At 43.9% G+C, this 14,006-nt stretch overlaps 1 protein-coding gene across 1 annotated transcript in view; it reads right to left on the reverse strand.

Annotated features, from left to right (window-relative positions):
* Positions 1-308: 308 nt before the first annotated feature.
* LOC123403936 (aldehyde dehydrogenase family 3 member F1-like) overlaps positions 309-14,006 on the reverse strand; it is a 29,682-nt gene continuing 15,984 nt past the window's right edge. The window contains exons 4-9 of the mRNA XM_045097843.1: positions 2,044-2,250; positions 1,814-1,938; positions 1,635-1,739; positions 1,387-1,547; positions 1,172-1,262; positions 309-1,092 (exon numbers count right to left, since the gene is read on the reverse strand). Coding sequence (XP_044953778.1) covers positions 703-1,092; positions 1,172-1,262; positions 1,387-1,547; positions 1,635-1,739; positions 1,814-1,938; positions 2,044-2,250 — 1,079 coding nt within the window. The 3' untranslated portion in view covers positions 309-702. The remainder of the gene's footprint in view (positions 1,093-1,171; positions 1,263-1,386; positions 1,548-1,634; positions 1,740-1,813; positions 1,939-2,043; positions 2,251-14,006) is intronic.

Below are 14,006 nucleotides of genomic sequence, written 5' to 3' on the forward strand. Positions count from 1 at the left end.
AGAATAGGGAGTTAGTCAACTACGCCTATTTATATCATCGGTTTTGGCGTTGGTCGCCTTGTAATTTCTTTTCGCAGTTTTTCGATCTACTTTGTACTTTTTTTAAACTGTTTCCGTACTTAATAAATGGCTACATGCATCACTCGATGCAGAGGCTGGGCGATGCCTCCTTTTCGAAAAAAAAACGCACACTTCAGCACCTTTGAGAGGCTGATTCGGATCTATAGATTGATGAAATCCCCACGATGCTTCCTAGTTGACAAGCAAATCATACGCTGAAAGAATAGTGTCTGAGAACCTGAAACAAATTTAAGAAATATGCAAGCATTCATACCAAATTTAAAAGTTGAACCCACATGGATTGGTTCTATCATAAGAAATCTAACCATCTAAGCTTATGCTTAGTCATGTACTAGCTTTTTGAAACAATAAAATCCAGGATTCTGCCTTCCAGGTCCAGATTTATAAAATAAGTAAAAGTACAAGACCATGAAACTGTTGGTGCAATATACTGATAGGGATGCGTGATGCTCCAGAAATCTTTAGAATGGGACACGGCAGTTCGAATGCTTAAGTATATACCTAGGGCGACAACATACATTCATCAACCCGTGTAAAGCCATGGGATAGCCATCGAGCATGATTGACTACACGCAACGGCGAGTGCAGTTTCTCCAGCTTCGCCGGCAGCGTCTTCCCCGTTCACCTCCTCAGGCCGAGCAGAGCGAGGACCAGCGACACGTAGTCATAGCGGAAGACGTGCCGCAGCAACCCGAGTTTGCTTTCGTCGTTCCACGGCGGGTATCTGAACATGAACTCCACCAGGAAGCTTCTCCTGAACACCGCCTTCTTGTGGCTGAACATCTCGAATGAGTACTTGCCGTGGTACTGCCCGAACCCGCTCTGCCCGACGCCGCCAAACGGGATGCTCTCCAGCCCGTACTGCACAATTGCGTCGTTGAAGGTGACGCTCCCGGACGATGTTTCCTTGATGATCTGCTGCTTCAGCGCCTCGCTCGTGGTGAAGGCGTAAATCGCGAGCGGTTTGGGCCTGGAGTTCACGAACTCGATGCTGTCCTCGATCTTCTTCACCTGCAATCACAAGCATCACATGTTTGCTCAACTGTCGGTTTCAGTGAAAGTCTGCCACTGTTGTCGTTGATTGATGTACCGTGATGATCGGGAGGAGAGGGCCAAAAATCTCCTCTGTCATGACATCAGAGTCGAGTGGTGGATTGAGCAGTATGGTGGGCTCGATGCTCCTGCACCATTGGAATCATGGTATAAGACAGACAGAGACACACGAAAAGCCAAGTACTGCAGCGTACAGGGAGAGCCAATAATAAGAAGCTAAACACCGAGGCTAGGTGCTGTGGAGGAACTTACAAGGTCTTTGGGTCCAGGTCTCCACCATGTACAATGGAACAGCTCACCTTGTGATCCTCCAGGAGGCCACTCAACCTATTGAACTGTCTCTCGTTCACAATGCGCGCCATGTCCTCTGGTTTCGTGAAGAATCTCTCGAGTGTTGATTTCAGCAGCTCAATCTTAATTCAGAGAATAACTATATTGTCAGAACGAAAACAGCAAGTAACTGGTCTCATGACACAAGAATAATTCAGCAGAAACTAGACCAGAATCGGTGCAAACTGTTCCTCCACGAGTATGTAATCGATGGCTATGCAAGCTTGACCGGCACAAGTAGACCATTTCCCGCCTATTATACGATTCACAGCAACCTGGACATGTTGAGATGCTTGTCGTAAGGTTGTTTTATCGGCACCTTAGGAAAACCGTAAACCAGGACGCTTACCTGACTGTCTCTTCTGCTATCCAGCCAATCTACAATGCAGGGGCATTTCGAGCCAAGTTCAAGCGCCACTGGGGTCAAGTGCTTTGCAGCTTTTGTCATGATAATGCGACCTACACGGGCACCCCCTGAACGCCAACAACAGAACAATGATCATCAGAATACGAATGCCTTTTCTTCAGAAATCAGGGTCCAGATGATCATCAGAATACTGGCAGGCTTGGAGTACCTACCGGTGAAGAGGACCTTGTCCCATCGGTGCTCCATGAGTTCTTGTCCAACTTCCGGTGCACCCGGGACGACCTTCACAGCCTCGGCGTCAAGGTATCTCGGTATGTTGGCAGCCAAAAATGCTGCGGAGGACGGCGCGAGCTCCGAGGGTTTCACAACCACGGCGTTGCCAGCCGCTAAAGCACCGGAGAGCGGCTCAAGAGCTAAGACTGCATACATCATAAACGAAAGACGGTGGACATTTTGATTATGATGAAAACTACAACAGTTAAAGACTAGGTTAAATACAGGTGTATCTGATTAAAACGTGTCTAGTCTAGATACATTTATATGTAGATAAATTTAAAATAAATTTCGGTTTTTACCTCTTATTTTAACAGTTTTGACACTAATTACCCCATTTAATGAGATTTCATTCGTTTTACCCCATTTAGTAAAAGTTCTGTCACGATTTATCCTTTTTAAAACTTTGTGAGCGTTCTGTCAGATAAACCTTTTTTCCTGCCTATTTTTCTGTCTGCTGAACCGGTCATCACAACTTCTTCGGATCAGGCCCGACCCAACCCGATGAAGGTCGCTCGCATCACGTCCAACATACAATGTCTGAGTCGGCCGCGCGCCACACTCGCCCCTAATCGATTGCATCACCCATTCAGGTTTCTGATTGCACGCACCCATCAGGCTGGCTCGAACATAGGTTTAGGGATTGTCAGGCAGCGACGACGACGATGGCAGCGCGATTTCATACCTCTTCGAGTAGGGCTATATGGCCGCAACATCAAGGCAAGATACGACCCATGGAGTCTTACAATTCCGTCAAGCTCGCCGACGTCTTTGTACTTTCTACTTTGACGACATAGCTGGACACCATCAGGTTGTGCTCTATAGATGGCGGGTCTATGGCCCTGTCATTCGTATCCTATTTCATATGATTTTGATCATCACTATCATAGCAATTTGTATATTCTGAAATTTCCGTGGTTCATGCATTGGGCGATGAGGCATTTGATTCGGGCATAATTAAGATGCTTATTAGAAGATCACGTGTATACGTGTCACCCTTCTAAAATCAAGTTATGCATTGGCCAAGTGACGCGAACGAACTGTATTGGTGGGATCATATCGGGCCCGCCAGGTCGGGATAAGCTGCGAGGACCGGTTCAACATGGAGCAAAATAGGCAGAAAAAGCCCATCGATTTGGCATGCCAGATGAACCTGACAATTGGGACTTTCCCATCCAGACGCTCACAAAATTTTAAACAAGGTAAATTATGGCATAACTTTTGCTACTCCCTTCGTCATAGTTTAGAAGGCATGCACGTGTACCTAGGTCGTCAATTTAACTTACGTAAAAATATTGTTTAACATAAAAATTATATTATTAGAAAATAGAACAACTAAAGTTTCTAATGATATGTTTTTTTATAATATATGTCTTTAATTAAGTTGGTCAAATTGATGACCTAGATACATGTGTTGGACTTGTAAACTGAGAAGGAGGGAGTAAATGTGGTAAAACCGATGCAATCCTATTAAATGGGGTAATTGCTGTAAAAAAATGTCAAAACATGGGGTAAAAATCGGAATTCACTTATAAATTTAATACAAGTAATTTGGGAGGAAGTGAGTGTGATTTTGTCATTGCAAAAGAAGACGATTACATTAAATTTTATCAGATTTCCTTTCACTAGAGTATTTCGATTTACCGGGCAGACAAAACCGCTTGTTCGCTCTCTCCGCTTTTGGGGTATACGCATGTGCACCTCCTATGCACACTATGAAATGCTGCTCATCATGTATGACATGCTTAGGCTTTTGGGATATACGCATGTGCACCTCCTATGCACACTATGAAATGCTGCTCATCATGTATGACATGCTTAGGACATCTTTATAATGGACCCGCAATCCCATGCATCCATTGGGGCACGTTGTCTGGACTGTGATCGTCATCCAATGTAGACATGTATAGTTTCGTGGGACGATTAGGACACCATTTTTCATGTAAATCAAATACAAAAGTGGGGGAGCTTTACGGGAGTGCGGACATGAGAAACGTCGATATCCATCACCCGTGGCCCACCCAAAACCATTTACGGACCCCATGACTCCATACCTTTTATTTTCTCTCCTTCCTTCTTTCTCTCTTGCCTTCGCCGCCGCTGCACCACCCCGGCCACCATGCTACATCCTAGCTGGAATTTTGCGTCTTCGTGATCACCCTCCGGCACTCCAGCGGAGCTCCTCGCCGCTTCTCCTCTGTCTCCGTTCAACTAATGCCCTCTGACCGCCCCGCCAGGTACTCCGATGAGATGGCTCCTCAGACAAGGAGGAGTACTATGATGAGACGGTGATGATGCATGTGGTCCTTAAAGGCATGGAGCATGCAGAGGAGCATGTTCTCAGTTTCAAGCGATCAGTCAAGGGTCATCGAGTGCTCAACCGCAACAAAGCACGTAGGCATTTGACACTTATAGCGGACTACTTTGCCCCCGATGCACTATCTGTTAACCATTTTCATCGGCATTTTCAGATACGTAGGACTGTCTTCAACCGTTTATACCATGGCGCGCGATCATACGATGACTACTTCATCCTGAAGAAGGACGACGTGGGAACGATTGCTTTCTCTGGTTACCGGAAGTGCACGGACCCAATCCGGATGCTTGCATATGGCATGTCCACTGATTCGTGGGACTAGTACCCGTTATGCTAAGTCCCTCCACATGGAGGTGTGTTGGCAGCCTAACATCAACCCATAAGTCCAACACATGATAGCCGTTGATCCTTACTGCATCCAACGATTGAGAGTGCTTCGAGGGAAGGGAAACAAGAAGAAAACCCTAGCCACTCCACCCATGCTGGTGGTGGCTAACATTCGTGAGAGTGAGTGAGAGCACACAAAGAGAAAACACAACCTGTGAGAGAGAGGAGAAGAAGTGGAGGTTCTGTCCAGATTTGCAGCATGTAACTAGAAAGTGTTCAACCTCCTGATTGGAGGCTCGATCAAGCGTGCTTGGATCGACCTCGAACTTGGTGAGGCCATTCATTACTTTGAGTAGTTCGATCTAGTTAGCTGGTTTGAGGATTGAGTGAGTGGAGCATCAGATTTTAGAGTGATTTTCATCTCTGACTACTGCAGTTTCAAAACAGAGTAGTTTTGGGAGACGAACAATTTGGGTAGGCAAAAGGTGTCCAATTGAGCTGAAATTTTGAGGGGATCTCAGGAACTCATGCGCTAGCTGTCTGCCAAATTTGGTGTTGTTTAGTTTAGTGTTTAATAGCAGCTTGCAAAATAGTGAAGGGGACAGAAGTTGTGTGTACTCTACTTTGCTGAAATCTTGCCTCTTGTGGTTGTTGTTGCTCTTGCCGGTTAGCAATGTGTAGAATATGTTGTAAATATCTCTAGAGGTTCTATAGAAGACTTTATACTCATAATTCTAATAGTGAAATTGTGTGGACCGGTCCGTCCACATCCATGGTTTTTTACTCCTCAACTTGAGAAGGTTTTTCCACGTTAAATCTCGTGTCACATGTGCATGTTGTTTCTGTTATTCCGCTGTTTACTTCATTGTTGAGCTGTTAGTAAAGTTTATCACAGGTGGAGGGGCTGTGTAGTATGCATATTTGTTATGAGAGTGAATTTGTGCAGGTCATTGTTGTTGTCCAGCTCTAACAAAGTGGTATGAGAGCCTTAGTTTGCTTGTGTAAATTGCCGAGTTTCTTGTGATGAAAGATGGAAGTGAATACCAGCAAAATGGTGTTTTTGAATGGTACACATTATAAAGCATGGAAGGGCAAGATGGGGGACTTGTTATATGTCAAAGAATACTGGAATCTAGTGTACTCCACCGAGATGTCGGAGGGCAATGAGGAAGGTCAGTGGAAGGTACTTCATCGCAAAGCTTGTGGGTTTATTCGGCAGTGGGTCGATGGCAATGTTCTGAACCATATCATTGATGAGACACATGCACACACTTTATGGTAGAAATTAGACGAGTTGTTTTCCTGAAAATAAGGTACAAACAAGATATTCTTGATCAAATAATTGATGAGGTACAAAGAGGGCATTCTAATTGCAAATCATGTGAATACATTTCAAGGCATTATAAATCATCTTTGTTCAATGGGAATTATATTTGAAGATTAAGTGAGAGCCTTTCTTCTACTAGGCTCATTACCAGAGAGTTGGGAGACCTTTAAGGTCACTATTTGCAATTCAGCATCTAATGGGGTTGTCACTTGGAATCTTGTGAAAACTAGGTACTAAATGAAGAATCCAGAAAGGTGGCTGAAGCAAGTTCTTCCTCACATTCAGAGGTGCTAGTCACTCGGTCCAAAGGGAGAAGCAAGAGTAGAGGTCTAGGTAAAGGGGAAGAAAGAGGTAGGAGAAAATCAAGAGGCAAGTAAGCTGATTATGAGTGCCACCATTGCAATCAAAAGGGCGAAATTAAGTGGCAATGTGACAAGTTGAATAAAGAGAAAAAGAAAAAATGAGAAGCTAGAACAGAAGCAAGCTGACAGAGATAGTGACATAGGGGCAACCGAGTTACTACAGTAGAAGAGGACACCATGCTTATTATGCATGAAGAAAATGAGGGAAGGTTTGGTTCCACTGTTGAGGAGAGGATCACTGTTGTTTCTGATGAAACTGTCAACCTTGTGGGTGGTGTAAAGATGATTTGGATACCGGACAGTGGTGCTACCATTCATGCTACATCTTGCAGAGACCTCATCAGTAACTATATATGTGGTGATTTTGGTGTTGTTTAGATGGGGAATAGTGATAAGGCCACCATAATTTGGAAAGGAGATGTGCATTTGGAGACCAAAAATGATACAAGGTTAGTTCTCAAGTCTGTGACGCATGTTGAGGCACTTCTTCTCAATATTAACTCACTTGGTTTTCTTGATGGAGATCATTACTTGAGCAGTTTTGGTAAAGGGCAGTACAAGCTCACCAAAGGCAACATGTTGTTGCAACAGGTAAAATGGTCTTAGTTTTGTATCATGTTCATACTAAACTCTTTAGTGATTATGTCAATTGTGACAGCGTGAGACCGACGCTCCAGAAGATTCCCCTTTTATTATGTTTTCGTCATGTGGTTCGTTTGTCTGTCGCATTCATCATCGCATCATGCGCATAACCTGCATTGAATCGGCACTCCGTTGCCGTCAGTTTTCAAAACTTGCATATATTATTAGTTTCTGGTTCTTTCCGTGTTCATCGTTGTCCGTTTTGAGCCCGACCACGCACGCACGTGCCCGCGGCATCGATAAAATATTGTTTTTAAACGTGTGCAGAAAATATTCTCGGATTGGGTTGAAACTTGGCGTGCGATCTTAATATAGTGTAGGTAGACCGCCTGTCAAATTTTGTCACAATCAAAGTTTGTTTGATAGCCGAATGATCGACCGTAGCGGCACCATCTTCCGTTAACATTGGACGTATTCGTTTTGTAAAATTGTGTCACGGGCCGCACAATTATTCCCTCTCTTCCCCACCTAGCCCCTCTAACACAACCACCTAACTCTAGGGCACAACCGAAGCCGTCCGATTGAGATCGGAGGGTCCGAAAAGGCCCCAAATAGCAAACCCTAGATACCCCCGCTATAAAAGGAGGGCTAACCCTTCCTAGATGATCAAACCCTAACCCTAGCCTCATTTTCCGTGCCCCCCAGCAGCCATCCACCACTCCACCTCCACCTCTCCCCTCAGCCGCCAAGGGCCCGCTAGGCCCATATGAGGCCCGCCTCGGGCCCGGACATAGCCGCCTCCGCTAGCCAAGGAGCCTCGTAGCCCCGAGCTCCCCTAGCTGCCCGCCCAGCCTCGCACTGGATCTCGTGCAGGTCGCCGCTCCAGCCGAGGCCGAGTGATGCAGATCTGTCGGCCATCGCCTCGAGCCGCCCGCGCAGCTCCTCTCCACCCTGCCGCCGCCCAAGCTCTGCGCCGCCACCTCAAGGCCGCCACTAGTCGGATCCCGCCGCTGCGACTGCGCCACTCTCGGATCTGGCCCGTCCCTCGCCGGTCCCTCGCCCCTGCCTCGCTGCCGTGTGCTGGAGTTCGAAGCCGCCGCCGCCGCCCTCGTCCTTGGTCCTATCGGGATCAGGATGACTAAGCGCATCCGCATTCGCGTTGGTCTGGGATGTAGCGCCCTGACCCAGCCGACTCGCTTCGCCCCTGCCTAGCCCAGGGGCTCGCGGGCCCATCTTCCCGAGCGGCCCAGCTAGGCCTCGTCCCCTCCAGATCCGGCCTCTGGGCCGAGGTGAACAACCGAGCCCTATTCCTTTCTCGTGCACATTTTTATTAACTTGCGCCATGACCTATTAGGCCAGTGTAGGGCAGATTCGGCCTAGTAGTGTTTTTTAAGCACCTCTGATTTTCTTTAATTTCAGTAAAATGCAATATTTTCAAACGACCGTAGTTTTAAATCCGTGCGTAGGGTCGCACGAGTTATATATGTAACTTGTCTAGAATTTCGTGTAGATTGATATTTTCCAAGTTCCATGCATGTTTAAAGGTGTTAGCCTTGTTGTTTGCCTCGTTTTGCGTGTTGTGTCGTGAAAGAAACGGTTTAGGTCGTAGTTAATTAACCGTAGCTCCGTTGGAGATGACTCATATATGTAAATGGACTAGAATGACGAGTAGAATCACGTGAACCATTTTATTTTTCCGTTTAACAAACATAAAAGTTGATTAGGTAAAATCTAGACATATTATAATTTAACATATGGGGTCCTATCGGAGATGCTATATGTCGTTTCTGGCCTCATTTAAAATGCCTAGATTGGTAGATTATTTGTGCTTCACTCCTTGCCATGTAAACAACATTTTAATACTGATGTGTTAATAAACGGGAGTTAACTAAATAATTAAACGTGGAGTTTCGTCAATATGCAACTCGTTGCATATTGAGCTTCACTTAACATGTAGTGTTTGACTGTTGTGAATGGTCATGCCGTGCCTTGCATAATTTAAACTCGATATGCATCATATTAGGGTGTGCATCATATTGGTTGTGCTTGTGTCGTGGTGTATTTCGTGTGTTGATTCATGTTTCCGGTTTGCTTCGTCGTGATAGAGTTCCGCAAGCGTGTCGGAATGTGAGGATCCGTTCGACTACGTCGGTTTGTCTGCTTCACGGAGTCTTTCTTCTTCCAAGCGGGATCTCAGACAAGATGACCATTTCCCCAGATATCATTACAATCATTGCCATGCTAGTTGTCTCGTTTCTTTCACTATGTCTCGCTGCCTACCACTTAAATGTCAGCCTCTCAACATTTCCATGAAAACCTTCAACTTGATCACAACCTAGCAAACCACTGATTGGCTATGTTACCGCTTGCTTAACCATGTGTTAGCGTTGCTAGTTGTAGGTGCAGTTGCTTCCATGTGATAACATAGGTTCCTTGTTATATCACCCTACTATTGCTATTTAATTTAATGCACCTATATACTTTGTAAAATGTGGAAGGCTTGGCTTTCTAGCCTGGTGTTTTGTTCCACCTTTGTTGCCTTAGTTTCGGCTACCGGTGTTATGTTCCATAAATGAGCGCTCCTAACATGCTTGGGGTTGTTATGGGGACCCCCTTGACTTGGGATAAAGCTCATCTAGCAAGGCCCAACATTGGTACTATATTTGCTCAACATAATAATACTGATATTAATGTGACGCATAGGGAGTTAGCGCTACCCGAGGAGTAATTCAACATAATACACGGATGGCCAGTGTTGATGGTGCTGGTCCTAAACAGAGTCGTGTGCGGGGCCAACCCGGGGCAACTTGGGTGATTTCTATCAGACCACTGTATGCAGCGCTCATCCGATTATGCCCTGAGAACGAGATACGCGGCTCCTATCGGGATTGTCGGCACGTCGGGCGGCCTTGCTGGACTTGTTTTACCTTTCTCGAGCGTCTTGTGCAAGGGATTCCAAGGATGCTTTGGATTTTCTCGAGGTTGAGGTTTTCCAATATGAACCAGAGGAGATCACGGGTTTCCCTGATCGAGGTCCTTCCATCGAAGCGTGTGGTAGTTTGTGATGGACTAGTTGGAGCACCCCTGCAGGGTTAAATCTTTCGGGAAGTCGTGCCCGTGGTTATGTGGCAACGTGGGAACTTTGTTTAACATCCGGTTCTAGATAACTTGAAGTTAACTTAATTAAAACTTACCAAATGAGTGCGTAACCGTGATTGTCTCTTTCGTGAGCTCCTTCTCCGATTGAGGACACGGTGGGGTTATGTATGCCGTAAGTAGGTGATCAAGATCATTCATTTGATCATCAGTAGTTCACGTCTGCTATGTGTAGATCACCCCCCTCTTTTATTCTTGTACTCGTAAGTTAGCCACCTCAAATAAATGCTTAGTCGCTTGATGCAGCCTCACCACTTAACCATACCTCACCCATTAAGCTTTGCTAGTCTTGATACCTTTGGAAATGAGATTGCTGAGTCCTATATGGCTCACATATTACTACGACACGAGTTGCACGTACAGGTAAAGGATATTAAGAAGTGAGCGCGATGATTGTTCATTTGGACTTTCTTCTTCTTCTTCTTCGTCGATCTAGGATGGGTTTCAGGCCGACAGCCTGGGATAGCAAGGATGGACATCGTTCTTTTATCGTTTTTTTTCATCCGTAGATGGACCCTGCTCTTCTTAACGATGATTGTATGTATTGTACTAATGTGACTTTGATGTAGCTTGTGGCGAGTGTAAGGCAACTCCATATACTCATATTTTCAGTACATGTACTTGTAATGATATCCGTTCTTGCGAAACGACGAGATGCGTTTACACCCTTGTCGAGGACGTCGCACGAAAATAAGGATAGGACCACATCTTGGGTGTTACAAGTTTCTATCGGAGCAATACCGACCTAGGATCCACCTTGATTGATCGAACATGGGCGAGTTGAGTCTAGTAAAAAAACTGCTTTGAGTCTAGTTATATATCGGAGAGTAGGATTCTTTTTTCTGCTCTTCTATGCTCTGGTGAGGAATCTTGACGTAAGAATTTTAATTCTACTCCTCTTCTCACTCAATTTTTTTTAGGATCATGCGGATATTTTTGGAATCTATATGATGTTGATGTGATGGAGTTCTGTCTTGGTGCCTCCTGCTGTGTTGATTTTATTCCGGGGAGTTGAGCTCCAAGGGGTTCTTGAGCACATCGTTATCGTTCAGATTTCTTAGTATCTCACGACGAAGGATGTTCGAAATTTCTTCAATACTGGTAGCGGCGAGATAACCCCAACATCCCCAGTACTGGTGCGGAGAGTTCGGGGGTACTGTCGTACTTGTTATCGTTGTGATTACGAGGGTGTGAGATAGATGAGTTTCCGAGATCTCTGGTTATGTATTGACGGATGTGATACACTTGGCGGGTTAGATGCTAGGAGTTGAGTGAAATTTTACTCCTTGTATCCGTGGACCCGATTGCATGACCAGAAAATTTTGGGAGTTCTTAGGTGGGAATTCAAGTAGTTACTTATAGGACAATCTTCCAACTGATGCATGATGTGAAGTTGGGGTTCAACATCTAGCGGATTCGTTTTTCACGGTCGTCTTACAACGGTTCTCGTTGTGTCTTAAAGAGTCCTTGTAGCTTGCTACGACTCAGGGACACTTTGTATGTTGTGTGCACTGCCTTGTACATGATGGTTGTTGTAAGATAGATCCCGTGCGAACCTCATCCATGAAAATATCGAATGTAATCTCTGTCATAAATTTGTTCCGGCTTGTTTCGTAAGCTTCATCCTTTGTTTTGTTGGAGTATGGGAATTCGAGTTGCTTCAATGTCAAATGGTGATTTCATATCTTTTACAAGAGGTGTTCTCATATTTGTATGGGAATGATGATTCTTTTGCTCAATCAAATTGTCTCGTCAATTCTTTTCACCCGGTGTGCTTCTCTTCAAGTGGATTCAATCCTCTCCAATTTTGCAAGATCAATCTCTCATTTCTTTTCGGAGTTCATCTCATCTGTCCCAAGTTGTCTTTGTTTCTCCCTCCTTCCCTCCATTTTTGTCCAATGATTTAGTTATCATCCAAGTGCCTTTCTTTTAATCAATGCTTCCGCTCTATTTTCCTCTGTATTGTTTCCGGCGATTCATTGTGAAGATTCTCAAGAGTTCCGAGTTCATCATTTTTCATTCGTTTTCTCTTTTCCAGTGAATTCAATTCAAGTTATCTGTGTTAATCATATCCTTTTCATCCTTTAAATTCGTTCCCATGTTGAAAATTCTTATCAAGCCTCTCTTGTTATTCATCTATCTCTGTTCTATCTGTGTTGTCCAAGATATCTTAGATTTCTTGTTCTCAATCCTTTTAATTATTTTGAGGTTCCCAACCTCATCAAGTTTTCAGTTATACCAGTGCAGTATCTCTCTTTCTGAGCAATCATTTCAACGATGTTTCTTTTGAGTGGGCTCATAACCCACAAGTTTCTCACAGGATCTTATCTGGCTCTTCTAATCTTTTCTGGAGATCCCTAATTCTTTTCAGCTATGATGTAAGTATGAATTTCATCAGATATATCCCTTCTCCAAGATCGTTTCAAATTCATTTTCATCATTAGCTCAACTTTTCCTTTTTCTTATACCAGTGTGTCTCAGTTATTCTTGGTGGTGGTCTCATCATCATTTTCAGCTTCGAAGACCGGAGGAATGTTTTTCTCAAAATCTTGGTCCATTCTCTTGAAGATTCATCATTTCAGCTCTGTGTTATCATCTTGAATTGTTTCCAATCATGAGAATTCCTTCCATGTCTATCGAGTGCATTTCTCAGTTGTTTTCATTTCTTGATCATCCGAAGTCCATCATTTCAGAAGATTTCTTCATCCTCACCTTTCAACTTTCATTCTCAAATTCTACTCGGTTATTGTCTCTTTGTTCGTCTTTCAATTATTCCGATGCCATGTTCAAGTTTTTCTCTCAGGTGGTTCATGATCTCTTCATTCTCATGTATCCCCATTCATTCCAATTCTTACCGGTGTCTCTTTGAAGACTTCTTCAAGTTTGTGATCATGTCCCTACTCAATCTTTTCAAGAAGAATAAGTGGTATGCTAAATCCGTTGCTTGTCATCATATTAACTTGATGAAGGATAAGCATAACATAATTCTTATTCTTGTTTCATAGTGATTTCAATTCTTCTTCCGGAGTGGCTCATGATATCAATTATTTTCCCAACTGCTCCATCTTTTCCTTTATCCTTTGAGGTGGTGTTATACGTTCTTGTTAGTGGAGGAGTCTCGAAGAGAATTTGTTTCAACAATTAATTATGTAAACCCACCAAATCCTTTGATCATGAGATTTTTAACCCATGGTTTCTTCATTGAGTTATCTTGGATTAGACTTCACCTAAAGCCTTTTCTATGGATTGTTGCTATTATGGTGATTATTGTTGATCCAAGTTTTCAATGTGTCCTCTCGGTGTAAGAAGTTTTGCCTTTCTTGTTGCATCCAATCAATCCTTGTTTCTGTCGCTGGCTGCTTGTCACCTCACTATTTTGAAATGGTTTCCATAAGCCCACAACAAGCTTGTTCTTTCGTTGTTGATTTCCAACAACTCCATTCAATTCTTCTGTTAGGCCGCTCTTCAATTCAATTGTGATGGAAATTGTCATTCTATTCTTCATTGTTTCTTCTCAAAGATCTAGTTTCTATTCTCTTGTTCCAGAGTTGTGGTGATGTTGCTCTCTTCAATATATCATATTGTTCTATCAAGATCATGTTCTTTCATTGCTTATCAATTTAGTTAGTTTCTTGTGAATCTTCTCAAGGTCTTGCCATCTTATAATTTTTGTCCTCAATTTCCTACCGAAGTGTTGCCGAAATTTCATGTGAATTCTTGCCTTTTTCTCATATCATTCTTCATCCCTTGCAACCTTCAAGGATCGCTGGTTTCACTTGTTTGTCAAAGAAACGGCTAAGTTTTACCTATTGCTTTCTCATCCTCTCCCCC

This window comes from Hordeum vulgare, chromosome 6H, assembly GCF_904849725.1.
Source record: "Hordeum vulgare subsp. vulgare chromosome 6H, MorexV3_pseudomolecules_assembly, whole genome shotgun sequence".
Classification (NCBI taxonomy): Eukaryota; Viridiplantae; Streptophyta; class Magnoliopsida; order Poales; family Poaceae; genus Hordeum; species Hordeum vulgare.